Source organism: Enoplosus armatus, chromosome 15, assembly GCF_043641665.1.
Source record: "Enoplosus armatus isolate fEnoArm2 chromosome 15, fEnoArm2.hap1, whole genome shotgun sequence".
Lineage (NCBI taxonomy): Eukaryota > Metazoa > Chordata > Actinopteri > Centrarchiformes > Enoplosidae > Enoplosus > Enoplosus armatus.
In genome coordinates this window covers 22,413,632-22,441,339 of record NC_092194.1, presented here as the reverse complement: position 1 = coordinate 22,441,339, position 27,708 = coordinate 22,413,632, and the positions used below count along the sequence as shown (strand labels likewise).

Genomic DNA, 27,708 nt, shown 5'->3' with positions numbered 1-27,708 from the left:
CATCGGTCCCTCTGCTGTGGACATTTTGGGCTTTTTTCGCCAAGACTGACGGACCCAAACTACAACCTCAAAACATCTGTAACCCACAGTACCTGGCTGGTTCGACGGGGGTGGTACATACAAGGAGTTCTGCCTGTAAGACTTGATAAAGGGCCAGATAGTGCCAAGGTTCAGTTGTTGGCAGTGTAGACGCTCGATGATTCGTTAATCGACTTGGTAGTGCCAGCCGAGCAGTTAAGGTAGCGGGAGTAAACATACCCGGAAGTGAGAATTAAAATATCGTGAAACAACTTCATGTCGCAATAAAGTTTCACCTTAAAAAATGCAAATCAAAATTATTTTATAATAATTTCATTTTTAGAATAATGATTAAAAAATGAAAAAAAGATAATTAAAAATTAACAATAAATGTACATTTTGTAATATTGAACCAGAGTCAGTTACGCATTTACTCTGCACCCGTCGACATTTTGAACCTATTTGTAGGATCTTATTTTCAATAAACGGGACATTGAAGGTTAAGACAGTATAACGATTGTAATGTAACAATAATTCTTTGTGCTTTATTGTAAATTCTTATGAATACATTTCACATGAACAAAACAAAAGGTTAACAGAAAACAAAGCTAATCAGCGTTTCCTGAGGAGTTATTTTGCGAGTTGTTTACCAATTGTTGGTAAACAACATCATTGTTATATATTGGTTTTATATCATTTGAAATTATATTATATTTGTATGCACAACGATGCACCCTTTATTCTGCTGAATTTTGTCTTTATGTGTGTCGATACATTTCAATAAAAAAAGAAATACCATAAGACTGTAGTTGTAGGTTAATAACTGCAAAAATGTGATATGTGATATAACTGGCTGAACGTACGATGATGAGTGGTTTAAATTTTAGGTATATAGTAAATTAAGTCGCTCAAAACGTCTTTACTGTGGGAATGCAACATTTTGACCAACATTTTATGACTAAGATGCCAATATGTTTCTTACATTTCTTGCATACGTACAAGGTTATATTGTGAAATTGATTAAAATGTAGATTTTTCAAACAAACCTGGTGTGTTTATTTTGAAAAACGGTAACCGGATTCAGTCTGTTGATGATTTCCGCTGCCTTGACAGTGACTATCAGCGGGTCGGTTCAGTCGCGGGCGGCTCAGCTGTTTGTACGGTGACATTAAGAGCATCAAAATAAACTGAAACAAACTTCCCGCTCGTGTGCTTGTGGACGGACACTTCTCTTTGCGGATTAACAACTTTTCACTGACACTAACAGGTAAACAGTTCCGCCTTTATTTCGGTTTGTCTCTGAACTTTTGCTCGTTAGCTAACCCGGTTAGCCACCCGATGCTAGCAGCTAGCGATGCTGTTTGTTTTTTAAAACATGAATGAAGAAGCTTGTTCACCTTTATTTTACAGTTTGGTGCTTTTTGTGGGACGACAGAGACAGTGTGTATATTTATATCCGCTGCCAGCACACTTTAGTACATGCTGTCCTAATTAGTGATGCGTCTGTAGGTCTGTGTGTGTCTCTGTTCACTTGCATGTTATTCTGGTTAACATGAAGTGAATGTGACAGAAACACTGAGTCCGATAACTTCAGCTGAAGCAGTCAGATTCAGCCTGGAGTCTCTGGAGGTTTTGATAAACCAGCTGGGAGGAGATGCTGAAGCTCAGCAGTACACAGAAAATACAGGATTTGAATGTCTGGAAGTCTGGTTTGTTGCTGCAGCTGCATGTTAGCTTTTTAACCCGATAGTAGATTAGACACTGAGAGTGTATTGAAGTGAAGTACTGAAATCCATGTTTTAATATCTGTGCTGTCAAATAGAAATATGCTTGACCAGCATTTTCTCCAAATCCATCCTGACATATTAGGAAACTTTGTGATCTAGAGTTTCAAATGAGGTTTGAACAATGTTGGGCAGAGTAACTGGTGTCAGGGAGGCAACGAGTAACTTAGTACCTCCTGAAAATCTTGTTTGTGCTGACCTCTAGTGGTTTAACGTCTCACCTCCCTGCAGGGATGTACAGGTGTACTCCGGGGTGTTTCAGTACGCTGTGACATCACTGATGGGTGTGGTTACAGGTGCAATGTGGTGTTCTGGTTTGAGCCTGTGGGGGCTGTTTCCACTACCTGAACTCTGAGTATCTGCTGATACCGAGTACTGCTCCATCACCTGGGTTCTCTTTTCCCCAAATTTAAAATCTGTGTAGTCGCTTTCCGCAGCCCGTTGTGAGTGACAGCAGAAACACTGAAGTTTATAATGAAGCCGACAGAGAAACGATTTCATGTGTATTTAATGTCACATCACGGCCGACACCTGATCCCCTTAAAAAAAGCTCAGTACTGACGTCGACACCGATCCAGCTTAATGAATCAGTCGATTAGTTGATCTGCAGAAAATGTTGCTGATCGATTAAAATGTGTTGTTTGCAGCTTCTCCGATGTCTTCAGACTGTTGGTGGAATCAAACATGACGTTTGAAGACGTCACTTTGGGCTTTTGGGATCTTGTGATGAACATTAGTTTTTACTATTTTCTAGCAGTAAGCAGCGTAATGTCTATTATTTTATAATGAATATATATATATATATATATATATATATATATCCTAAACGCGCACACACTCCAGTGTGGTGTTTGTAGGTGGTGAGGATCTGTTCTCTGTCATTAGATCCTACAGCGCTCTGCAGCACAGTGTCTGCTTTAAGCAGAGTGTGTTTTTCTGTGAGACAGACGGTTATTTTTAGAGTCTTTCTGCATCTTTGTGAACAGTGTGTGTGTGTGTGTTAATGGAGGAGACAGAGTTGTGCTGTTGAATAATTTATGAGCTGTTCTCTCTCAGATATTCTTCCAGCGTCCGGCGGCTGAGCTGCCAGCGTCTCTTCTTTCCCGTCCTGTTCCGGTCCGCTCTGCTAGCCCTCAATGGGACACAAAGACTGAACGGTTCTGTTTAAAACACTCCTTCAGCAGCAGCTCTCACGGGTTGTTTAGTTCATGGTTTGTCTTCCAGGTTGGGTTTTTCGTTTTTTCCCACAGCACAACACGTGTGGTCCTGCTCAGCCTGTAAAGCAGCGGCCTGATGTCCTCTGTCAGGTCTGAGACCACCGAGACCAGCATCCAGTCTGCGTTACAAACTGGAAGAGTGAAGTTTGAAAGGCGGGGCTGTTTACCAGGCTCTAATGACAAGAAAGTGTTGAGTTGCATTGTGGGAAATGTAGGATCCTGCGTTTTTCTTGATGTGTCTCTTGTATTTATTTCTCCTCCTCTTCCCTCCCTTCGTGTCTAACAGGATTTAGGAGGATGGCAAAGCAGGACAGAAGATTTCACCCTCACTGAGAGGAGAGGTGGAGGAGGAGGTTCATGATGGAGCGAGCTCACAGCCTCCTGCTGAACGAGGAGGCGTGCACTCAGCTGGGTGAACATCAGAGGGCAGAGTTCATCTTTGAATGGCTGAACCACCTGAAGAAGCTCCTCGCTGCCACTGACAGGGTGAGAGCTGCGTGAGCCCTTTAGTAGCACCTTCACCTTTGAACAGGTCACATGATTCAGGAAAATGAACCTAAATGTGTTCTGAGAATTACAAGCATCTCTGTCTTCCCTCCAGGCCGACATCAAACAGAACCAGCGGCGTCTGATCGACCAGCTGTCGGGCCTTCTGATTGGCTCCCCTGGCCCACCGACCCGCTGGCTGTTGGCCCACTGCTTGGCCCTGCTCTATCGCCTGGGAGACCCCGTTTCTTCCAGCCTATTGGTGGACAGGTGCAATGACATCATCCGCAGCAGAGACGACTCTCCGTCTGGCCTCCCGACCCGACTGTAAGTCTGGCTGCGTTCGTGGCACGTGGGAAAGATGGGAAAAACGAGCTTTCAAGTTCAAACACTAAAATACTTTTCAGCTTAGATTTCTTTACACTATTTTATACTACAAGGAAACTTTAGTAATAAAGTTTTAAGGGTTACATATTTCTATCAAATTAAACCAATAAAAGGTACTTTACACATTTCCAGATGTCCATGAGTTGATATTTGTTCATATGTGTGTGTTTGAGGGCTGCCGTCGCCTGTCTCGGTGCTTTGTTCGAGCAGCTCGGTCGGATGCTCGTCGGCTCCTTCAAAGACACGCTGACCAACCTGCTGAAGGCCATGAAGAGCGCTGAGGTTTGTCTGCCTCTCACTCAGCTCTCACACACATTTAATCAAACACTCATTGTCCTGACCCCAGTGGGATCCTCTAAACTCCCACAATGCACCACAGAGAGCTCTGAGGGAAAATACATGTTTCAGTTCCACGTTTTCAAATTAGTTTTACTTTTATTTCAGGATTTCATTTTATTTTCAATTGAATTTTCTGATCCTTTTTATTTGAGTTGTTACTCGTCCTGGTTTATTTAGTTTATCCTGGTATTTTTATGTTAAAGTTTCTTTTAAGGTTAAGGTTTAAGGTTTCTTTTTATTTAACTCACCTGCCGAGAGATCCTTAGTCACTGCAGTCTCCTCCGCTATTCTGCTGTTGAATTAACGTCAGTGGAAATGAAAACCCTTTCAGTGGCTTAAAGGGCATCATCCCTCCCTGTTCCTGCTGGGTTTTTAATGTGAAATATCTGCAGGAGGTGTTGAGTTTATATGTTTGGGTTTGTATCACGTCTTATTGGAGAATGTACAGTCATCTGGTGTCTGGGAAACAACTCTTTCAATATGTTTTGTGTGCTGAGACACTTTAGTTGAAAGAGTTTTAACCAGAACATCTGTAGCGCAGAAAGGTCACCCTCCTCCTCTTCCTCTCTCAGTCTCAGGGTCGGTATGAGATCATGTTGAGTTTGGAGAAGATCCTGCGAGGTTTGGGTGTGAGCGCCGTGCCGTGTCACCGTGACGTGTACAAGGCGGCGAGGACCTGTCTGACGGACCGATCCATGGCGGTACGCTGTGCCGCTGCCAAGGTAACAGCGACCAGCGTGTTCAAAAAGATGTTCTGAGCTGTCCGGGTGTGTGTGGAAGCCGACATCCTGTCTGCCTGTCTCTGTGTCATCCGGTCAGTGTTTGCTGGAGCTGCAGCGGGAGGCGGTGTTCCTGTGGACCAGCGAGTTGGAGAACGTGGCCACTCTGTGCTTCAGAGCCTTCGAAGGATCCAACTACAACGTCAGAGTGTCTGTCGCCAAACTGCTGGGAACTCTGCTGGCTGCTGCAGTGGAGCCCCGACCGCCCACTGGTACGACCAGAGAGGAAGGGGTCATATTAATCATTCATTATGTATTATATATCATATATAGATATAAGATGAGACGATCCTTTATTGATACTCAGATGGGAACTTCAGGTGTTGCAGAAAGAAGTCCAGATAACAAAAGAAAGTTCAAAAATAAATAGTATATAAAAATATAAGAATAGGAACTCTACAAGGCAGCAGTACATGTACACACACACAGTACCCACGAGCAGTGTTGTACTGTAGTAATTCTGCAGTACTGTCTCATGTAGAGTAACGTGAGACCATCTACTATAACAGAGGAATATATATTTAGTTTGTCAGAATTAATATAGAAATATAATGTTGTGTATAATGTAATAAAGCAGTATAACATTATTATTATTATTTGTTATTATGACAGATGTACAGTGACAGTGTGTTAAAGAGACATGCATGGAGGGACGGTGGTTGAGCTCCTCTCTTTCTCTCTTTCTTATTTTTTTTCTCCCAGCAGTCCCCAGACAGGGGGGGCGGGGTCGGAGCTCCCTGGAGGAGGTGATGGATTTGTTGTCGGGGGGTTTCCTGCGGGGCGGGGCGGGTTTCCTCCGAGCCAGCGGAGACATGCTGAAGGGGACGAGCTCGGTCAGCAAGGACGTCCGCGTCGGAGTCACGCAGGTGGGTCGCCATGGCAGCAAGTGAATTTAGGGTGCTTGATTTATTGACCCGGAGAGCAGATTAAACGAGTCCTCTTCCTCAGGCCTGCGTGGTCTTCGTCTCCACCCTGGGCGGCTCCTGGTTGGAGGCGAACTTCCCGGCCTTTCTGTCCCTGCTGATGGAGCTGGCGTCCCACGGCAGGGCCACTCAGACGCCGGGCGACGCCGTGGTGACCCGCCGCTGCGTGTCCTTCATCCTGAGGAGCACCCTGGGGTCTCTGCTGGGGGAGAAGGCTCAGACCAACGCAGCCAAACAGATCTGCCTCGCTGTGGCCGCGCAGAAACGAGCCATCGGTGAGCAGGGAGGGAGGAAGGACCTCTGTGCATGGGAACAAGACACCCTTATTTAGTGCTTGAAATGATTCAAGTAGCTGTAGTTTTAAGTATAAAATGTGTCCAGTTCAATGAGAAGCGCGTGATACAAGCTGCTGTTTACAACTAATGACCAAGAAGATGAACCCATTAAATCTGTTACTGAAAGCCAGATGAATAATTGAAAGAATAGAGTCACTCGATCAGACATACGTCCCCGCGGCTGAATGTGCGATTTTAACAGTAGAACATGTCAGTAGAGAGTATCAGACAATCATGCTGACTTTATGTAAAACACAGGTCACAACTGATGACAGAGGAGTGGTGGGAAATGATGTGTTTTGTAGAATTCTTATAGATTATTGGTATATTCTCTGTGCAGTGTCAACAGAACAACATATAGGCAAACAAAACTTATCCCGGAGAAGCTCAGCTTCAGAGGTTCAGAAGATGGATGAAAGTTGACAAAGTGCAGAAGAGACGAGATTCTTCTGCTCAGGTTGCCAGTGAAAACCAGTGAAAACCAGTGAAAACCAGTGTGATTAGTGAGAACTACGCAGATCTCAAGACAAATTTGTGACGCTTGTATGTATCTGACATGAAGCGGCTGCAGTGATGATGTTTATTGTGATTTCTGGTGATTTCTTTAATTGATGAATGTCATATATTTATTTTATCATTGTGTGTGTGTGTGTGTGTGTGTGTGTGTGTGTGTGTGTGTTTTAGATGCAGCTCTGACTGATGGGAACATGGAGACCAGAGTTTCGTCTGCAGACGTCTCGGCCAGTCAGCATGTGTTGGTCTGCTGCCTGCTGGAACTGGGAGCACTCATACAGGGACTGGGATCCACCGCTGCCCCCCTCCTCACTGACAGCAGCACAGGTCTGTCTCACACACACACACACACACACACACACACACACACACACACACACACACACACACACACACACACACAGTCTCCATAAAACATGGTGGGTCAGGGGTCATTCTTAAGTCCAAACCAATGGGAGACCAGTAAGGGAGACAAAGGAGGAGGACGTCTGGGATCAGAGGATCTGTGCTCTGTATCTGTTACAAAGAGGAGAGTTGATGTCTCCAAAAACACAGACTGTGGATCAGTGTTCTTCAGCAGAATAATAACTGCACTGACAGCAGATATTAAAACTCTCATTTTCTCTTTTTGACCTCTGCAGTGAAATCAGAGACTACAGATTGTCCTCTGTCTGTCCCTAACAGTCATGATGTCTGAAAACAAACCTCCACTTAGAAACTGCTGAAGGATTTAAATCATGGCTGCAGGAAGTTGAAGTGGTCTCATATGTTTGTGCGTGCAGCCCTCGTGGACACCGTGGTCTCCGTCCTCCTCCATCCCGTCGCCTCGGCTTGTCTGGCCGCCGCCTGGTGTCTGCGCTGCGTTGCCATGGCGATGCCGTCCCAGGGTTCCTTGCTGCTGGATCGCTGCGCTGAGCGGCTGGTGGCGCTGAAGTCTTCCCCTGAAGCTGTGGTCGGGTACGGAGCCGCTGTCGCCGCCCTGGTGGCCGCAGTGCAGCACTGTCCCCTGGGAATACCACACACCAAAGGCATGGTGGGTAAAATACACTACCGACTTAATATACCACATACCATGCTAATGTTAGCATGAACTAACACTAGACAATGTAGCATGTAACACAATGCAGCTAAAGGTAAAGTTCATAACCGTGATGTATATATTACATAATTAATGTTAATGTATTTACGTGTGTGTGTGTGTGTGTGTGTGTGTGTGTGTGTGTGTGTGTAGGTGGTGCTGGGTCTGGCTGAAGACCTGCTGCGTTCAGCCTCTCAGAACAGTCGGATCTCTCTGCAGAGGACTCAGGCCGGCTGGCTGCTCGTCTCCTCTCTCATCACCCTCGGTACAACTCCTGGTCACTGACCGCGTTACTGTCGCTGCACTGAAAGAGACAAACCGCTTCAGTACACCAGCATGTAGTCTAACTGAGCCTCAGTCCAGCTGAGGTCTTCAAGAAGCAAGTCCAGTATCCCTCGACTTGACTCACAACAAACGTTAAATTTTTTAGTAAAGTTGTCCCCCCAGTTTTTGTCCATCCAACAGTTTCTAAAAGTTTCTAAACTACTGTAATAAAACATTACAGTGTACGTTTACTTCCTGTAACCTCAGACAGAACACGCCTTGTTTTAGTTTAATTTAAATTGGGATGTGTGTGTGTGTGTGTGTGTGTGTGTGTGTGTGTGTGTGTGTGTGTGTGTGTGTGTGTGTGTGTGTGTGTGTGTGTGTGTGTGTGTGTGTGTGCATGCAGGCCCAGCTGTTGTGGAGCACCACCTCTCCCGTCTCCTCCTCCTGTGGAGGTGTGTGTTTCCTGCTTCACTCAGGGAGCAGGAGATGGAGCTGCGACGAGGGGACTACTTTACATGGCAGGTTACGTTGGAGGGACGTGCCGGGGCGCTCTGCGGTCAGTTCACACAGTGTCTCACACCTGTCTGCGTGGGCGTGTGGGTGTGTCCTTCCACCTGAGGGACACTCTGTCACATGACACTTCTTCATCAAGTCTCAGTTCAATTCAAAACACTTTATTCATCCCTCAAGGAGGAAACAGAAATACACACAAACAATTCATTTACACACAACAATAAATAAATACATATATATATATATATATATATATATATATATATATATAAGTAAATACAAATACAACAACGAGGTGAAATAGTCCAGGATTACTCACACACAGACACGTACTAATACACACGCACGCACACAGTGCTGAGCTGAACCAGGATCTGAGTAAACAGGAAGTGTGTTCTTGTATCTGAACAGCAATGAAGAACCTGCTGCTGCACTGCAGGGAGCTCGTCACTGATGACATCATCAGCCGTCTGCTCACGCCATTGGCCTGCGCTGTGGCCCTGCTCATCAAGTCAGTCCTGATCGTTTGCCTTTAAATTATTGATTATGATAGACATGATATACAGGACAATGGGCTATATACATGACCTGACCCGTGTGTGTGTGTGTGTGTGTGTGTGTGTGTGTGTGTGTGTGTGTGTGTGTGTGTGTGTGTGTGTGTGTGTGTGTGTGTGTGTGTGTGTGTGTGTCAGGGTGCCTGCTCTCCTCAGGTCTTACAGCACTTCAGTTCGTAGCTGGTCGGTGGTTTACAGGCTGAGAGTCTACGAGCTTCTCGCTCTGCTGCCTCCACACACCTACCAAGGTAACAGCACACCTCCTTCCCTCCTTCACTCCTTCCTTCTTCCTTTCTTCCCTACTTCTCTCCTTCCTTCTTCCCTTTCTTCCCTCCTTCACTCCTTCCTTCTTTCCTTTCTTCCCTCCTTCACTCCTTCCTTTCTTCCCTCCTTCACTCCTTCCTTCTTCCTTTCTTCCCTCCTTCTCTCCTTCCTTCTTCCCTTTCTTCCCTCCTTCACTCCTTCCTCCTTCCCTCCTTCACTCCTTCCTTCTTCCCTCCTTCACTCCTTCCCTCCTTCACTCCTTCCTTCTTCCCTTTCTTCCCTCCTTCACTCCTTCCTTCTTCCCTCCTTCACTCCTTCCTTCTTTCCATTCTTCCCTCCTTCTTCCCTTTCTTCCCTCCTTCACTCCTTCCTTCTTCCCTTTCTTCCCTCCTTCACTACTTCCTTCTTCCTTCTTCCCTCCTTCACTCCTTCCTTCTTCCCTCCTTCACTCCTTCCTTCTTTCCTTTCTTCCCTCCTTCACTCCTTCCTTCTTCTCTCCTTCACTCCTTCCTTTCTTCCCTCCTTCACTCCTTCCTTCTTCCTTTCTTCCCTCCTTCTCTCCTTACTTCTTCCCTTTCTTCCCTCCTTCACTCCTTCCTTCTTTCCTTTCTTCCCTCCTTCACTCCTTACTTCTTCTCTCCTTCACTCCTTCCTTCTTCCTTTCTTCCCTCCTTCTCTCCTTACTTCTTCCCTTTCTTCCCTCCTTCACTCCTTCCTTCTTCTCTCCTTCACTCCTTCCTTTCTTCCCTCCTTCACTCCTTCCTTCTTCCTTTCTTCCCTCCTTCTCTCCTTACTTCTTCCCTTTCTTCCCTCCTTCACTCCTTCCTTCTTTCCTTTCTTCCCTCCTTCACTCCTTACTTCTTCCCTTTCTTCCCTCCTTCACTCCTTCCTTCTTCCCTCCTTCACTCCTTCCTTCTTCCCTTGCAATACAGTATAATCCCATTACCTTTATTTCTTTTGTTCTGTGAACTTACTGTAAGTTATAGTTGTTTTTTAGTTTTGTAGCTAACAGTTTTGCAGCTAACTGTCTGTATTGTCTACTTATGTCTCCTGTCTCTTGTCTTGCACTATCCTGTGTGCTGCTGGAACAATGCAAATGTCCCCGCTGAGGGATTAATAAAGGATGATCTTATCTTTCTTCCCTCCTTCCTGTCTCTCTTCTTCTTGTCTTGTGTTACTTCTTTCTGTCCTTGCTTGTCTTCCCTCGTGATATTTACCACCTCTCCTAATTGTGTCTTTCTTCCTTTTCCATTTCCATGTGTCTCTTTGTGTTTGTCTCCTTCCCTGTTTGTCCATCGTCTCTTTAATTCTCCAAGCGATGATGTTTTTTCTGGTGGAAACAGTTCACCTCTCTCCTCCTCCTGCAGAGAGTTTTGGTTTGGTGATGAACCAGCTGGTGTCTGATCTGTCCGCTCAGGACAACCTGAACCAGCCGTGTTCAGAGCTCACCCTGCTGCCTCCCCTCTGTCACCATGACGACCTGACGCTGGTCGGCCCGGCCCTCCACGACACCGACCACAGATACATCGAGGAACAGGTGACGTGTGGAGCTGGACTTTAGGCTGATAGCACAGACAGGACTGAAGAGCATTGTAATGGTCGAGGGTGTGTTTGGTTTTCAGCTCCATGGCTGCAGTGTGGGGGGGGGCTCTCTGGACAACGACGCCTTCAGTCTGTGTGAGAGGAGTGATGAAGCTCCCGCTCCTCTTCCTCCTCCCATCACTCTGACCGCTGCCACCGTCCGCCTCTTTGGAGCGCTGTACCCCCACATCATCTCGGCTCAGAGGTAACTCACCAGCTGTCAGCTGCACCGCTCAGCTCAGCACAGCACAGGTCGACCGGTACTGGTCGACCAGTACAGATCGACCAGTTGGTTGGTGGCGGTCGGAGTGTTCATAGCTGGAAGCAGCTCGGCAAGATTAAAGCTTTCTAAATGAGACCTGCCTGTCTGTCCCTCTGTCTGTCTCTCTGTCTGTCTCTCTGCCTGTCTCTCTGTGTGTCTGTCTCTCTGCCTGTCTCTCTGTCTGTCTGTCTCTCTGTCTGTCTCTCTGCCTGTCTCTCTGCCTATCTGTCTGTCTATCTCTCTGTCTGTCTCTCTGCCTGTCTCTCTGTCTCTCTGTCTGTCTGTCTCTCTGTCTGTCTCTCTGCCTGTCTCTCTGTCTGTCTGTCTCTCTGTCTGTCTCTCTGTCTGTCTCTCTGTCTGTCTGTCTCTCTGCCTGTCTCTCTGTCTGTCTGTCTCTCTGCCTGTCTCTCTGCCTGTCTCTCTGTCTGTCTGTCTCTCTGTCTGTCTCTCTGTCTGTCTCTCTGCCTGTCTCTCTGCCTGTCTCTCTGTGTGTCTGTCTCTCTGTCTGTCTCTCTGCCTGTCTCTCTGCCTGTCTCTCTGTGTGTCTGTCTGTCTGTCTGTCTCTCTCAGGGTGAAGATATTGGAGCAGTTTGTAGAAACAGTGAACCAGCTGAAAGGTCAACGTCAGCAGACCGTCCAGACACACATCTGTGCTGCCCTCTGCAGTCTGCTGAAGGTACTACACCTGTCAGCACCGCGACCACAGTGTGTGTACAGGACATATTATATATATCAGGCTTTGATTGGAGCCGGTCTGTACACTCTCGGTCGCTGTTAATTCATTTCTGTTTAAAGCTGCGTTCATCTTTTTAGTGTCCACTTGGGGGCAGCAGAACTGCGCGACTAGCTGAACAACATAAACCTGACGTGTTATCAACTTATAAAGTTGTAATGAGAAACTAAGAAAAACTGAACGGTGTCTTCCTCCTCAGCACCAAGGTGGTATTCGGGGCTCTCTGGGGCCGGAGGAGGTGCGTTCCCCGGCGTTGTCCCTCCTGACGGGGGCGCTGGAGAGCGTCAGTCCTCTGCTGCGCTGTCTGGCTGCTGAGGGTCTGGCCCGGCTGGTTCAGGTGGTCGGAGACCCCGGCTTCACCGTCTCCGTCTCCCTGCTCTGCTTCGACCGGTAGGTGGACGTTAACAAGCTGTTAGTTGATGCTGCGGTGTTGGAGTGGACTCTCACTGCAGGAGAGGATCTTTGGGAACCATCGTGTTGCCGTTGAATACAGATGAAATGAAGCTACAGGCTGCAATTCATTTTTGTCTTTTTCCAGTCTCAGATCTTAAAGTAGCAACAGCAGAAACAAATCCGGTCATGATCCAAAAATATTCCCGACAGACAGACAGTCACATAATAAACCAGAAATAGTCTGAAAAAGCTTTAAATAAGTGTGAGTTGAAGCCTGGATCCAGATAAATGAGTGAGTTGTAGCTGGTGAGTCTCTGATGTCTGTCTTTGTGGTTTAAAATGTGCTTTCTTTGTAGAGAGCTGGGTGTGTGCTCATCCTGTGTTATATTTAGGACAGATGCAGGTCTTATTATTAATATTGGTTGGTTTCTGCTCAGTGGGATCTATATTGTGCAGTGTTGTGTTGATCCTTCTCACACATTTGTATGTATTATTTATGTGATTTCTATGACCCCTTTGCAACTGTTGAAATGTTTCTTTATATATCGATCGGGTCGTGTTGCAGGTGGTGTTTTATTTTTTATATCACTCAACCTTGTGCCTTTATACTTATTATCATGTCGGCTGTGCTCCTGATACACACCTGGTAGAGTCGAATGTGTGTTCAAAATGTATTATACAAACAGACCTGCCTCGCCCTGCTATTATTCAAAGTACTACATCTACAAAATCTACTAGTGCTGCGGCTGCTGCTGCTGCTAACTGTATTGATTGATTGATCATGACTGTTCAGGCTGAAGACGGCTCGGGACGCAGCGTCTCGCAGTGGCTACGCCCTGGCTCTGGGGGCGCTGTACCGCTACACTGGAGGAATCAGCTCACCTCAACACCTGTCCACCTGCCTGGGAGTCCTGTTCACCCTGAGCCAGGACAGCACCTCACCTGAGGTCCAGGTACACACGACTGTTCCATATCTGTCTGCTGTAGATGCCGTCACGTAAAATTTGGCTGTCATCCTTCTTCGCTGAATTGCAGATGTTTGTTCTACTCTTGTGAGGACCTTCGGTGATTTAAAACACCCCCCTTAACAAAGCCTGAACCCCCCAAACACCATTTTAAAGAACTGATGACCAGACAAACAAAATGTCCTCACTTTCCCTGAAATGTCCTGATCCTGAGTGTCTGTGGGGTCCAGACCTGGTCTCTCCACAGTCTGTCTCTGGTAGTCGACCTGTCCGGTGGTTTGTACCGCGCCCACGCCGAGCCGTCCTTCACCCTGGTGCTCCGGCTGCTGCTGTCGGCTCCGCCCACCCACCCTGAGGTGCACCACAGCCTGGGACGCTGCCTGCACGCCCTCATCACCTGCCTGGGCCCCGACCTGCAAGGTACCGCCCCCACATCACACCTGAGGACTGTGTGTGTGTGTGTGTGTGTGTGTGTGTGTGTGTGTGTGTGTGAGACAGGTGAAGGTGCAGCAGTGATGTGTGTGTGTGTGACAGGTGAAGGTGCAGCAGTGATGTGTGTGTGTGTGTGACAGGTGAAGGTGCAGCAGTGATGTGTGTGTGTGTGTATGTGTGTGTATGTGACAGGTGAAGGTGCAGCAGTGATGTGTGTGTGTGTGACAGGTGAAGGTGCAGCAGTGATGTGTGTGTGTGTGTGTGTGTGTGTGTGTGTGTGTGACAGGTGAAGGTGCAGCAGTGATGTGTGTGTGTGTGTGTGTGTGACAGGTGAAGGTGCAGCAGTGATGTGTGTGTGTGTGTGTGTGTGACAGGTGAAGGTGCAGCAGTGATGTGTGTGTGTGTGTGTGTGACAGGTGAAGGTGCAGCAGTGATGTGTGTGTGTGTGTGTGTGTGACAGGTGAAGGTGCAGCAGTGATGTGTGTGTGTGTGTGTGTGTGTGTGTGACAGGTGAAGGTGCAGCAGTGATGTGTGTGTGTGTGTGTGTGTGAGACAGGTGAAGGTGCAGCAGTGATGTGTGTGTGTGTGTGACAGGTGAAGATGCAGCAGTGATGTGTGTGTGTGTGTGTGTGTGTGTGTGTGTGTGTGTGTGTGTGTGTGTGACAGGTGAAGGTGCAGCAGTGATATGTGTGTGTGTGTGTGTGTGTGTGTGTGTGACAGGTGAAGGTGCAGCAGTGATGTGTGTGTGTGTGTGTGTGTGACAGGTGAAGGTGCAGCAGTGATGTGTGTGTGTGTGTGTGTGTGTGAGACAGGTGAAGGTGCAGCAGTGATGTGTGTGTGTGTATGTGTGTGTATGTGACAGGTGAAGGTGCAGCAGTGATGTGTGTGTGTGTGTGTGTGTGTGTGTGACAGGTGAAGGTGCAGCAGTGATGTGTGTGTGTGTGTGTGTGAGACAGGTGAAGGTGCAGCAGTGATGTGTGTGTGTGTGTGTGTGTGACAGGTGAAGGTGCAGCAGTGATGTGTGTGTGTGTGTGTGTGTGTGTGTGTGTGTGTGTGTGTGTGTGACAGGTGAAGGTGCAGCAGTGATGTGTGTGTGTGTGTGTGTGTGACAGGTGAAGGTGCAGCAGTGATGTGTGTGTGTGTGTGTGAGACAGGTGAAGGTGCAGCAGTGATGTGTGTGTGTGTGTGTGTGTGACAGGTGAAGGTGCAGCAGTGATGTGTGTGTGTGTGTGACAGGTGAAGATGCAGCAGTGATGTGTGTGTGTGTGTGTGTGTGTGTGTGTGTGTGTGTGTGTGTGTGACAGGTGAAGGTGCAGCAGTGATATGTGTGTGTGTGTGTGTGTGTGTGTGTGTGACAGGTGAAGGTGCAGCAGTGATGTGTGTGTGTGTGTGTGTGTGACAGGTGAAGGTGCAGCAGTGATGTGTGTGTGTGTGTGTGTGTGTGAGACAGGTGAAGGTGCAGCAGTGATGTGTGTGTGTGTGTATGTGTGTGTATGTGACAGGTGAAGGTGCAGCAGTGATGTGTGTGTGTGTGTATGTGTGTGTGTGACAGGTGAAGGTGCAGCAGTGATGTGTGTGTGTGTGTGTGTGAGACAGGTGAAGGTGCAGCAGTGATGTGTGTGTGTGTGTGTGTGTGACAGGTGAAGGTGCAGCAGTGATGTGTGTGTGTGTGTGTGTGTGTGTGTGTGTGTGTGTGTGTGTGTGTGTGTGACAGGTGAAGGTGCAGCAGTGATGTGTGTGTGTGTGTGTGTGTGACAGGTGAAGGTGCAGCAGTGATGTGTGTGTGTGTGTGTGAGACAGGTGAAGGTGCAGCAGTGATGTGTGTGTGTGTGTGTGTGACAGGTGAAGGTGCAGCAGTGATGTGTGTGTGTATGTGACAGGTGAAGGTGCAGCAGTGATGTGTGTGTGTGTGTGTGTGTGACAGGTGAAGGTGCAGCAGTGATGTGTGTGTGTGTGTGTGTGTGTGACAGGTGAAGGTGCAGCAGTGATGTGTGTGTGTGTGTGTGTGTGTGTGTGTGACAGGTGAAGGTGCAGCAGTGATGTGTGTGTGTGTGTGACAGGTGAAGGTGCAGCAGTGATGTGTGTGTGTGTGTGTGTGACAGGTGAAGGTGCAGCAGTGTCCGGTCTGCGCTCCAGCTGTCTGGTGGGATGTGGGGTGATGCAGGCTGGTCCAGACTGTCTGGTCCAGGCCAGAGCCATTTCCTGTCTGCAGCAGCTGCACATGTTCTCACCTCCTCACGTGAACCTGGCCAGCCTCGTTCCTGCGCTCTGTGTGAGTACACCTCACTATTTGTCATATACTCATATTTTTACTATGTGCAGTAACTGCAGTGGTTAAGGACTCTCCAGGACTCTCCAGGACTCTCCAGGATGTGCTTAAAGGCTAATGTGCAATAATAATAATAATAATAATAATAATAATAATAATAATCTACAGAGAAAGTGTTTTTGACATCATTTAATCAAATCAAAGGATACAATTTCAAAGACATAATGTTTGTGTTGTATTAAAGTGCAGATTGTCAGTATATGTAAATTGTACATATTTCACACACAGAATATATAACAAAGTTCATCCTGCCGGTCTGATGTGAAGCTGTACAGTGTGTGTGTGTGTGTGTGTGTGTTTGACCCTGCCTTGTGTCTTGCAGGAGATCTTGTTGGATTATTCCACGTTGGTAGGTTTTCTCTCTCAGGCCTGAAGCTGCTGTTTGTCTCACTTTCTTTCCAGCTTCTTTCTCCCTGATTGTTTTGGACACTTTTCTGTTGCTGTTTAAAACAGTTCTTCTTCTGTGTAACGCAGCTTTCTGTTTATGTGAAACGTGTCACACCGCTGGTAGCGCCGTGTTGGTTTTGAAACTGTTTCTTCATGTTTTGTCTCACAGTTTTCTGTTTGCTTCGCAGACTGACAGATAACTCAGTAACACTTCTGTCGTACAACCTAACACACAATGTTGCTAAGCTAACGTCCTTCCCTGCTGGCTGTTTTTATCTCCTACAGTGAAAGTGTTTCCTCTAGAAAGAGCTCACAGATTCATGTAATTATTGTTATCATCATTATTATTAATTCGTCGTGGATTTGATGAATGAATCTTAGATGATCACTCGGTTCATCATCATGTGATGTAACAGAGGAGTTTGTTTTGAACGGAGACATTATGACTTTATCATTCCTTTAGACAGAATAATGAATCAGTTAGTGAAAAGTTCATCGTAAGATTAATGACGGGGAACATTACCGTTAGTCTCGTTTTAATCATATTTCAAATAGACCTGAGACTATTTGTTTTGTCCATTTTTCTGTCTTGGAGCGAAACATTTTGTGGTTCCAGCTTCTCGGCTGTGAGAATCTCTTTGGGTTTCTGATGTTGGACGTCACTTTGGGAACTTGTAATCTTTATCATTTTTCACTATTTTCTGCCATTTTATAGATTTTTTGAGAAAATATTTGACACAATTAATCAGTAATTAAAATATCTTGATGTTTAGTTTCTGAAGGAAACACTGTCTGTAGCTGCATGCTTCCTCTGATGAACCTTAAACCTGTTGAGTACAACTGCAGGCGGTCCACGTGTAAACTGTGTGTGTGTGTGTGTGTGTGTGTGTGTGTGTGTGTGTGTGTGTGTGTGTGTGTGTGTGTCAGGCCAACCTGTGCAGCTCCTACCTGTGTCTGCGTCGGGCGGTGGTGGCGTGTCTGCGGCAGCTGGTCCAGCGAGAGGCTCTGGAGGTGTCTGAACACGCTGTGACTCTGGTCAAAGAGCTGCCGAGGCGAGACAACACACAGCTGGGTGAGACCATCAGAGACCAGCTGAGACCAGCTGAGACCATCAGAGACCAGCTGCTGCTTCTCATCAGGAACCTCATTTAAAAATATATTATTTAGATTTGATCAAAGTTTATATACTTGATTAGTTTGTGTTTCCTGTTCTTTCCACACACTGACACCCCCCCCCCTCCCCTGTACAGATGTCACCATAAAGGAGGTGGGTCTGGAAGGAGCTCTGTTCACTCTGTTGGACCGGGAGTCAGATCCAGGTCTGAGGAGGGACATCCAGGAGACTCTGGTCCACATGATGGCATCCAGCGCCACCAGCGGGAAGCTGGGACACTGGCTCAAACTCTGCAAGGACGTCCTGTCAGCAACCACCGGTGGGTTGGATCCGTCTCTCTGAGGCTGCGTGCTGCCGCGTCAGAGTCTCTGAAGCACGACACACTTTATTCACAGTGTTTACATTTTGCATGAATTATTCGTCTTATGGTGACGACACAAAACATCTTCAGATTGACTTTATATCAGTTTAGATTTGACACCTGGGGAAGCTTCGACTGCTCGACAGACGTAAGGCATTTGAAGACTTTGCATCTTCTTATTTTCGACTGGATAATGAATCCATTAATTAAAATCATTTAATCAGGAAGATGAGTGTTACTAGTTGTGCTAATAACATTTAAAAAGTGTTTAGTATCTGACACATGTACATACAGTCTATCAGTCAGTCATGTGACTTTCTGTATCAATCACCATAGAAACTACATAAACTAAACATCACCAACATCTTTTTAAAATAGTACAAAATAAAACTGACTCAAACGCGTGTTTTGTGAGGAGTTGATGTGGTGCGTCTTAAAATGTCTCGTCTGCGTCTTCAGAGTCCTGAAGACCCTAAGATACTGTTTAAAGCTAATAAGTGGACCTTGAGTTTCCAAAGTCGGGACTGAACTTTCACGCTGACTCTCCATCAGACTGTCTGGCTCCGGTTGAGGCGAGTCAGGAGGACGAGGAGGCGGACCCCGGCAGAGACGACGACTCCTCTGCTTTCAGGGCTCGGTCGGAGTCCGGCGGCCCCTTCACGGCCCTGCGCTGGGCCACGCGCCGCTTTGCCATGGAGTGTGTGTGTCGCATCATAGCTCAATGTGAGACCTCAGACCCGGCTCACTTCGACATGGCTCTGGCTCAGGAGCGCCGCCTGCACGAGTCCACCGGTAAGACCCACGCAGTGGCCTAGTTCACTTTGCGTTTGTGGACACTACAGACCTCCCTGACCCCTCACCTGTCCCTCCACAGACTTCCTGGTCCTCCATCTCGGTGTACTGGTCCGCATGGCATTCATGGCAGCGACAGACCACAGTGACCAGCTGCGGCTGGAGGGTCTCCAGACCCTGCTGGTGATCATCAGACGCTTCTCGGCCATCCCCGAACCTGAGTTCCCCGGTCATGTGATCCTGGAGCAGTACCAGGCGAACGTAAGGATACGCATGAGAATACGGTGTTCTGATTGGCTGCAGGTGTTTACAGTGTCCTCATCGCTCAGAATAATCTTCAGAGCTGGAAGGCTTGTTTCATCCGCAAACAAGGACTACTTTCACTATTGATTCATCTTCTGATTACTCCAATAATCAATTCATTGTTTAGTCTTTTAAAAATTGTGACAAATAGTCGAATGTTAGTAAAACCTCCACAGTGTCTCTTCAGTGTCCTGATAAATATTCACACTTGAGAAGCTGGAATCAATGAATGTTTGGCATTAGGGCTTAAATAACTTTTTTATACATTGAAGAGGTTCTTAGGTGTTACAACCGATGCCCCCACCCAACGCGGATATCACATTGAGTGACAGCTGTCCTACGACCTAATCTTTAGGTTTTGGAACGGACTCCCAAAATCTATACGCAAGACCGCCTTAGCCTGCTGAGGGAGTCTGGTTACGTTCCCGGAATATCATAACAATGAGGCCTATATAGTCGACTATGTGCCAACGACCGGATGTTAGCAGGAATATCTGTGTGTGATAGGTGTTTGAAGATTGGTGGTACCCCAGTAAGACCCTGAAGGAAAAGATCAATACTGGGGAAGGTCCACAGTGAAGGGTGGCAGACACTCGCCTGGTTTCACACTGGGCCGCCTCAAATGCCCAAATCCCTAATTCACAATTTAGAGATAAATTTAGGAAATCCCTCCGTTTCCCAACTATTTAGAAACTTCAACAGTAATCTCCAAACAATCCACAGCAGCAGCAAAACATCAGACAACTGAGTCAAACCTATTCAACATGTCCTTCCATGTTAAACATCATAATATATACATAGCAGCTTTCTTAGAATTCATCAATCAGAGAGTAAGAGTCTTCTTACCTGAGGGAGGCTACCTAGATGATCTCAGAGAGGAGCAACACAGGACTTTGTACAAAGTACAACCCAATTTTATTGGAGTTTTAACAAAAAGAGTAAATGGATACAAAATGTTCAAAAAGAAGAAAATATAACAATTTGGTAACAAAGTCTCACAAACAACGAAGGCAAAAACCTAAGCAGTCAGTCAGTCAGTCAGAGGTGTCAGTCTTCTCCGCTCGCTCCCGCACATCTACGACCTCCTCTGTCTTCCCTTTTGTACCCTTCACCCCCCTCCAAGGGGTCAGGGGTTCAAAACGGTTATTTTCTGAGAAACGCATCGCTAAACACAATAAGACCATAAACCACATTTTCCGAATACCTCATCTTCCTTGCTTTGCAAGTGTGTGGTTTCACACTTTGTCGGGTGTCAGGCAGATGCATAAACCAAGACTCGTATCTATGCCTCCCAGACTGCGACAGGACGTCTGGTCCTTTTTTTGGAGAATAGGAAGGTTTAACATACTTCCTGTCCTTACTGCTGAACTTAGTTTGAACTTATCAACTGAGTTTGAATTATTACTTAGAAGACATAAGGGGGGTGAGGGCATGACTCAGACACAACACAGGTGGAACAACATTTTAATAATTAATTAGTTGACAAAGTCTATAATGTGTATCATATGTTTATTTTATATTATTGTTTACTCAGCATGATGTGATGAAGACTTTCCTTTAATGCTGTGTGTGTGTGTGTGTGTGTGTGTGTGTGTGTGTGCGTGCAGGTTGGAGCTGCTCTCAGACCAGCCTTCACTGCTGACGCTCCTCCTGACGTCACCTCCAAGGCCTGCCAGGTGCTCAATCATCAGTAATCATCTTAGTAATGGTCACATGTAGTTTTCCATCAGCTGAATGAGGAGGAGATGTTGGAGATTCACCTTTAACCCCGTCCTCTCCTCTCCAGGTCTGCAGCGCCTGGATTGCCAGCGGTGTGGTCAGTGACCTCCGTGACCTGCGGCGAGTCCATCAGCTCCTGGCCTCCTCATTGGCTAAAGTCCAGGCCGGGAGGGACGCGTCCAGCCAGCTGTACAACGAGGCCACCGCTACAATGGAGACACTGGCCGTCCTCAAGGCCTGGGCCGAGGTGGATGTTCATGATTTTAGTGTTGATTTATTCTTTGATATAATCATTCAATTCTTCTGTTTTTACCAGTAGAAAAAAAGTCTTAAAAGTAATTTGAATTGAGGAATGGATGACTGAAATCTTGTGGCTAAAAAACTGAACTCAATGTCGAATTGAAATGAAAATTTTGGAGAAGACATCAGGACATATATGTTTGGTGTTTACTTTGACTCGTTCGCTTACTGCAGAGACATTAGTATCCTCAAGTGTTGATCTTGATGATAATAACTAACTTTGTTAACCTCATGATGTTTGTGTTTGATCCCTCCTCTCTCAGGTTTACATCGTAGCCGTTCAGAGGAGCAGACAGAAGGAGAGCTCCGGTAGGTCAGCTGACCTGTCAGTCTCCCCTCTGGCCAATGACAGCTCAGCCTCTGAATCAGGAGGCGCAGGCCTTCTGAAGTTGGTCCAATCAGATCTGTCGATGCTGAGCCGCCTGTGGTTGGCGGCGCTGCAGGATTACGCCCTGCTGACCCTCCCACAGGAGTACGCATCACAGCTACCTGCAACAGGTAGGAGGGAGGCAAAGATTTCTTGTTGTGATTGATGTTTTTGGCATTTAACTAATCCTTCCTGCACCATCTGTTTTAAGTTTTATGCCGGGCATCTTATGGAAGTTAAGATTCTTCAGATCTTATAAAATAGGGATGGAAAGAGTTCTGGAATATTTCACTCAACTGAAAGTACTTTTACTTTGAAAGTAAAATTAAAACCTGAAAGTAAAATGATTTAGTACTGTAAAAAGTGCTCTGATAAAAGTAAAAAGTTGGTCAGTTCGTGCACAGTAAAGCGGTCCTTGTTAAAGTTAAATTGATGAGAAGTTTGTCCTCCTCTTCCTCCTCCAGGAGGTTCTTTCTACACAGCGGAGACGGTGAACCAGGCCAGAGTTCATTACTCCTCCTCCTGGGCCCCCATCCTCCACGCCACCTCCCTCTGGCTCCACAGCACCGGTCAGTGCTCCTCCTCCTCACTCCTCCTCACTCTTCCTCACTGCTCTTCTATTTAATGTGAAGAGTAAAGATGTAGATGGGTGTTCAACAGTCAAATATGACTGTGTTGCAGGTTTTGTGATGTCAGATGACACGCCTGCTAACCTGTCCAGACCGGCCACGCCCACCTCCATGGGACACACCGGCTCTGTGGGCGGAGCCAAGAGTCCAGAGGACATCAACTCTGACAGACTGCATCTCATACTGGGTAGAAACTGGTTTTGATACAAAACCCAGCCGACATTAATAAACTAAAAAGTGTATTTATTTCACTCATTAAATTGTGATTTTTCTGTATTGACTCTGGTTGTGTTGGTCCTGTATTCCTCTGTCAGGCATCAGTGTGGAGTTCCTGTGTTCTCCGCACTCTGAGGACCAGATGGAGAACATCACTTCCTGTCTGCGAGCTCTGCAGGCGCTGCTGGACGTCTCCTGGCCCCGAGCCAAGATCGGAAGCGACCAGGTGAGACACTGAGCTGGACCTGAATCCAGACCAGAGTTCAGACCTGATTCCAGGCCAGGATTTGACCGTAATCCAGGTTCGAGTCAGAATTCAAGGCCTGATACCAAGACAAAAATCAGATTGGAATCAAGGCTAGAACCAAGACCTGATTCTTGAACAGAATCCAAGCTGAAATCTAGACCAGAATCCAGACCAGAATCCAGACCAGAATATAGACCAGAATCCAGAGCAGAACAGACGGCTGATCCAGGCCAGATTCAGACCAGAATAGAGACCGGATCCAGGCCAGCATTCAAGACCAGATTCCATACCAGAATCCAGGCTAAAGTTCAGACCACAATCAAGGCTAGAACTAAGGCCAGATTCTAGACAAGAGTCTAGGCCAGATTCAAGACCAGAAATTTGAATTTAATTCTGAGCTGATCCAGGCCAGAATCCAGACCAAACTATCTGTCTGTCTGTCTGTCTGCCCGTCTGTCTGCCTTCCTGCCTGTCTGTCTGCCTTCCTGCCTGTCTGTCTGTCTGCAGGCCCTCAGTGTGGAGCTGCTCAGCGTCCTCCACCGGCTGATGGTGACCAGAGAGTCGGTGTCCGTCCAGCTCGCCGTGTTGGATTTGCTGCGTCAGATTGTGACGGCGGCTCAGGAGCTCGTCAGAGAGAAACGCCACAGTGCTGAAGGTGAACCTGAGCTGTGTTGACTCTGTAGGCCACTACGGGTGCCCAGCATGACCAATATTAAAGTTTGACTGACAAGAGTGTGAACCTTCCTTTTGGATCCAGAGAGATGAAACCACCAAACACTTCATGTAAAACGCTCTTGTTCTACAGTGGATGACGGGGCGTCAGAGAAGGAGACAGTGCCGGAGTTCGGAGAGGGACGGGACACCGGAGGTTTGATTCCCGGACGCTCGCTGGTGTTCGGAGCGCTGGAGCTGTGCCTCTGTGTACTGGTCCGGAAACTTCCACAGCTCAGCCCCAAACTGGCCGGAACCAGTCCAACTGGTACGAGGGGGAGGAGGGCGAAGGCACAGCGAGGGTTAGAGGAGGGGTTAAATGAATGAGGAGGTGAAGGTGGAGGAGAAAAAGGAGGAAACCGATGGAAGTGACAGTAAGAGGAGTGCCGGGAACATAGAGAGGGGTGAGGAGGAGAATATTGACATGAGAAGGAAAACAAGCGTGAGAGATGAGATAGAGAACTTACTGCGCTGCATCAGTCAGGTCCCCTTCAGGGAGCAAATGGAAGTCAATGCAATGTCCTCCTAAGTGGCAGTGAATGTGTTCTTGTGTGTGTTCAGGTCCTGGGGGTTCAGTGTGGAGTTTGACTGACAGCGACTGTCAGCTGGTGTCCTCAGCTCTGTGTGTCCTCTCTGAGCTGCCGTCCGTCTGCTCCCCTGAAGGTGAGAGCACAAAATAAAAACACAAACCTCTACATGCTAATGCTACTGTTAGCATGTTGACACTGGTGGTTGTCTGTCCTCCGGCAGGCAGCGTGTCCATCCTCCCCACTGTCCTCTACCTGCTGCTGGGAGTCCTCCGAGAGCTGGTCCTCCAGCCCAGCACTCACACTGGTAACACGCACACACTTGTTTCATTTCAGTCCTGGTTGGTTTGGTCACACCTGCAGTTACTGGTGCCTAATGATTATTAGTTCACTGTGGATGAATCAGCTGATTATTTTCTCCATTAACGGATCAATTGTTTGGTCACAATGAGCCAGAGCCCAAAGTGACGCCTTCACAAAGCTCCACAGTATTAACAGCATTCAGAGGGAAAGCAGCACATCTGCATCTGAACAGCTGGAACCAGGAACTTGTTTCACACCATCAGTTCACTTCCTGTCAGTCCACTGATCCATTAATGGACTGATCGATTCAGCTGGACTTAATAAACTGTTGGGGAGTTTAATTTATAACAATAGTTATAAACAAAAAGTAGTAACAGAAGCTGTCAGATAAATGTAGTGCAGTAAAAAGTACAATATTTCCCTCTGAGACGTGGTGGAGGAGAAGTAGAAAGACTCAAATAAAGTAAAAGCACCTCATATTTGTACTTGACAGTACTTGAGTAAATGTTCTTGGTTACATTCCACCACTGTCTTTTTCCCCAGGTGCCCCGATGGCGGGCTCAGTGGGCGGGGCTGGTCTGAGTACGGTGGTCCAGGCGGCTCTTCAGGCTCTGAAGTCCGTAGTCACGTCTCCGATGAGCCGACAGGAGAAGAGCCGAGGAGCCTGGAACCTGCTGCTGAGATCAGCTCTGAATACACTGCTGGGACTGTGGGACTCTGGTACACAACACGCTGTCGTAACTTTGAATTTAGAAAGAGATGTATAGAAATGCACAAGATTCTTTAAATCATTCATTTAGAGCAAACTCCAGTGTGTGAAAACTAGTCCTGATCGTATCAGGATTCCACAAACTGAGAGGAGTTCCAACCATGTGACAAGCAGGAATAAAGATGTGCAACCAAACATGGAGGACGGATGTGTATCAATGTCCTTTCCGTTGATGTGTGTGTATTTTCAGGAGACTCTGTCGTGGATCAGGCCAGCCTGCTCACAGCTCTGACCGTCTTCCTGCTGTCTGCTGGTCCTGACGTCTGCACCGTGGAGCCGCTGCACGCGCTCTGTCTGCAGCGCTTCACCGCCAGCATGGACGCCAAAGACCCGCTGGTCAGTACCCAGAGAGAGAGTTCAGTGTTCTGTTTCCTGAAGCGGTGGTTAGACGTCATGAAACGGACAACACGAACACAAACAAGAACAGAAACCTTGTTACACAAGAACGTGGTGAAGGTGTTTTTGGTGACACGTCTGAGTGTCAGTTCCCTTTATTTCATGTAGATTCAAGACTTCATTTCTTACATGTCAAGATGAAACACGGGACACTGGAATGTGTCAGAACCTTTGTGTTCAGCACATCTCTGTCTCTGCCGTCTTCAGCGCTCAGTCGTCTTTTAGTTTCAGGATGGAGTCTTTTTAACCTCCGCCAGACATAATGACAGGGCTTTGACTGTACGTACAAGCACCCCAGCTTTCTTTTTTGTGCTTGGTTGAGTGTGACGTTTTTATCTTCGACCTGAGTATTTTCAGATTGTGAAAGACTGAACGGCTTGTTGTGATGGATGTTTCTTACAGTGTAATTATTGATCATCATCACAATAGTCAGAAATATTCAAAGGACAAACAAAACATTTAATTAGTGTTTTAATGTCTTCTGCTGCGTTTCCTCTTTCATATTTAATGCATTCTGTGAAGCATTGGAAATGTCTTTCTGTGAAATGATCTATACATAAAAACTTAGCTTGTTCACAAAAGAAGTGAGAAATCTGTTCTCACTCCAAAAACTCCAATAACCAGGATTACCACCATGACTGAAAGACTTAATACAGAAAAATACAGATAAATACATATATATACAGATACAATACAGATAAATACAGATATATACAGATATAAATACAGATATATACAGATATAAATACAGATAAATACAGATATATATATAGATAAATACATATATATACAGATATATACAGATAAATACAGATATATACAGATAAATACAGCTATATACAGATATAAATACAGATATATACAGACAAATACAGAGATATACAGATATATATATATATATATAGATAAATAGATATATACAGATATATATAGATAAATACAGATATATACAGATAAATACAGATATATATAGATAAATACAGATATATACAGATATATATAGATAAATACAGATAAATACAGATATATACAGATGTTGGAGTTCAGGATGGAAGGTGGTATGAATGATAATACCCCCCCCCCTCTGTTGCAGGTTGTAAGGCGGTGTTATCAGCTGTTAACGTCGGTGTTTCAGGGTCCACCCGGCGTGGCCGTCCCCTACATCCAGGCCCTCGGACCGCCGCTGGTTCGATTCCTCCAGGTACTGGACTACACACACTCTTCTGAACTCAGATGTCAGAAGAGTGTGATGTAATCTGCTCATTCATCCACTTTATATTTGTGTGTGTTTCCTGTTGGACAATAAAGATCTGAACTGAACTTCAAAATGAAATCAATGTGAAACGTTGGACTCAAGACAAAATTTAGTCCTGATAAAATCTGAATATTTTCATGAAAAAGGCAGATCTCTTATTTTGAAAAGAAACTCTTCAGATGTCTCTTCCTGTCCGTCTGATAGATTAGATAGATAGATTCACATATTGATCTGATGATGTAGTTATTATATGATGGGTTTCCTCCTCAGAAGGTGGAGAGGAGTCGTCCTCAGAGCCCAGAGGAGCTGTTGGGAGTCCTGGAGGGAGTCCGAGCCATGGAGGCTTTGGTCCAGGCAGCAGACGAGTCCCAGCGTGAGTGGAGTCCGGACCAGAACACAGTAGAATGTATAGAGAGTTAAAGCATGATGTCCCTGACATGAACTCGCCGAGTGTGACTGAGTAGAATACAGTAGAATATACTCGTCAGTCATTAGTCTTGTTCAGAAGAAAACAGAAGACTGTGCAGTTTTCATTCTGCAAACAGCAGAAGAAGACTGTGAAGACTTGGGGAGTTGTGATCCGGTCGTCTCTGATCCCCATGAAGAAGATTACTGTTTGACCATGTCAATAAATAGACTTCCAGGCTGCAGGTCTCTGAATTATACTTGGAACTCGTGACATGGTGAAAGTTTTTCTTTGTTAAAAATGAATGAACCATGTTTTCTGACCCTCAGGTCCTCAGCTGGTGGCCATCTTGTTGCCCCTCCTCATCTCTTTCCTCCTGGATGAAAATGCTCTCTGCTCGGCCCCCGCAGCGTCCCGGTCTCTCCACGAGGCGGCGCTCAAAGACCTGATGCGTCTTGGCCCCCAGCACTCAGCCGTCTTCAGGTAACACACGTTGCACAGTTTATTTTTATTGAAAGTGTTATATATAGTTTTTTATGGGTAACAGCGAACTTTATTTAAAAGGAGGATTGGTTTGATGCATTTCCCCCTCAGGTCTCTCATCGCGTCGTCTCCTCACCTGAAGTCTCGTCTGGAAGCCGCCGTCAAAGGAAACCAGGAGAGTCTGAATGCTAAAGCTAGCAGTGCTAACTCCGCCTCCCGAAGCGCCACCAAGTCCTCCCCCAGCATCACGCTCAAAACCAACTTCCTGTGA

General features: G+C 46.5%; 1 protein-coding gene across 1 annotated transcript; it reads left to right on the top strand.

Moving 5' to 3' along the window:
- Positions 1 to 1,205: 1,205 nt before the first annotated feature.
- heatr5a (HEAT repeat containing 5a) lies at positions 1,206 to 27,708 on the top strand. The gene is made up of 41 exons (XM_070920115.1): positions 1,206 to 1,285; positions 3,306 to 3,505; positions 3,621 to 3,832; positions 4,066 to 4,174; positions 4,804 to 4,953; positions 5,051 to 5,222; positions 5,713 to 5,876; positions 5,959 to 6,208; positions 6,953 to 7,108; positions 7,564 to 7,814; positions 8,013 to 8,124; positions 8,530 to 8,682; positions 9,051 to 9,150; positions 9,332 to 9,441; positions 10,825 to 10,994; positions 11,080 to 11,243; positions 11,871 to 11,976; positions 12,233 to 12,423; positions 13,220 to 13,379; positions 13,622 to 13,811; positions 15,926 to 16,095; positions 17,467 to 17,611; positions 17,790 to 17,972; positions 18,567 to 18,806; positions 18,889 to 19,067; positions 20,717 to 20,785; positions 20,896 to 21,075; positions 21,392 to 21,626; positions 21,960 to 22,064; positions 22,177 to 22,311; positions 22,439 to 22,566; positions 23,095 to 23,242; positions 23,393 to 23,600; positions 23,882 to 23,961; positions 24,049 to 24,120; positions 24,693 to 24,848; positions 25,088 to 25,233; positions 26,387 to 26,494; positions 26,819 to 26,921; positions 27,284 to 27,437; positions 27,549 to 27,708. Exons 2-41 carry the CDS (start codon positions 3,377 to 3,379, stop codon positions 27,706 to 27,708), a joined length of 6,153 nt encoding a protein of 2,050 aa, XP_070776216.1. The 5' UTR covers positions 1,206 to 1,285; positions 3,306 to 3,376.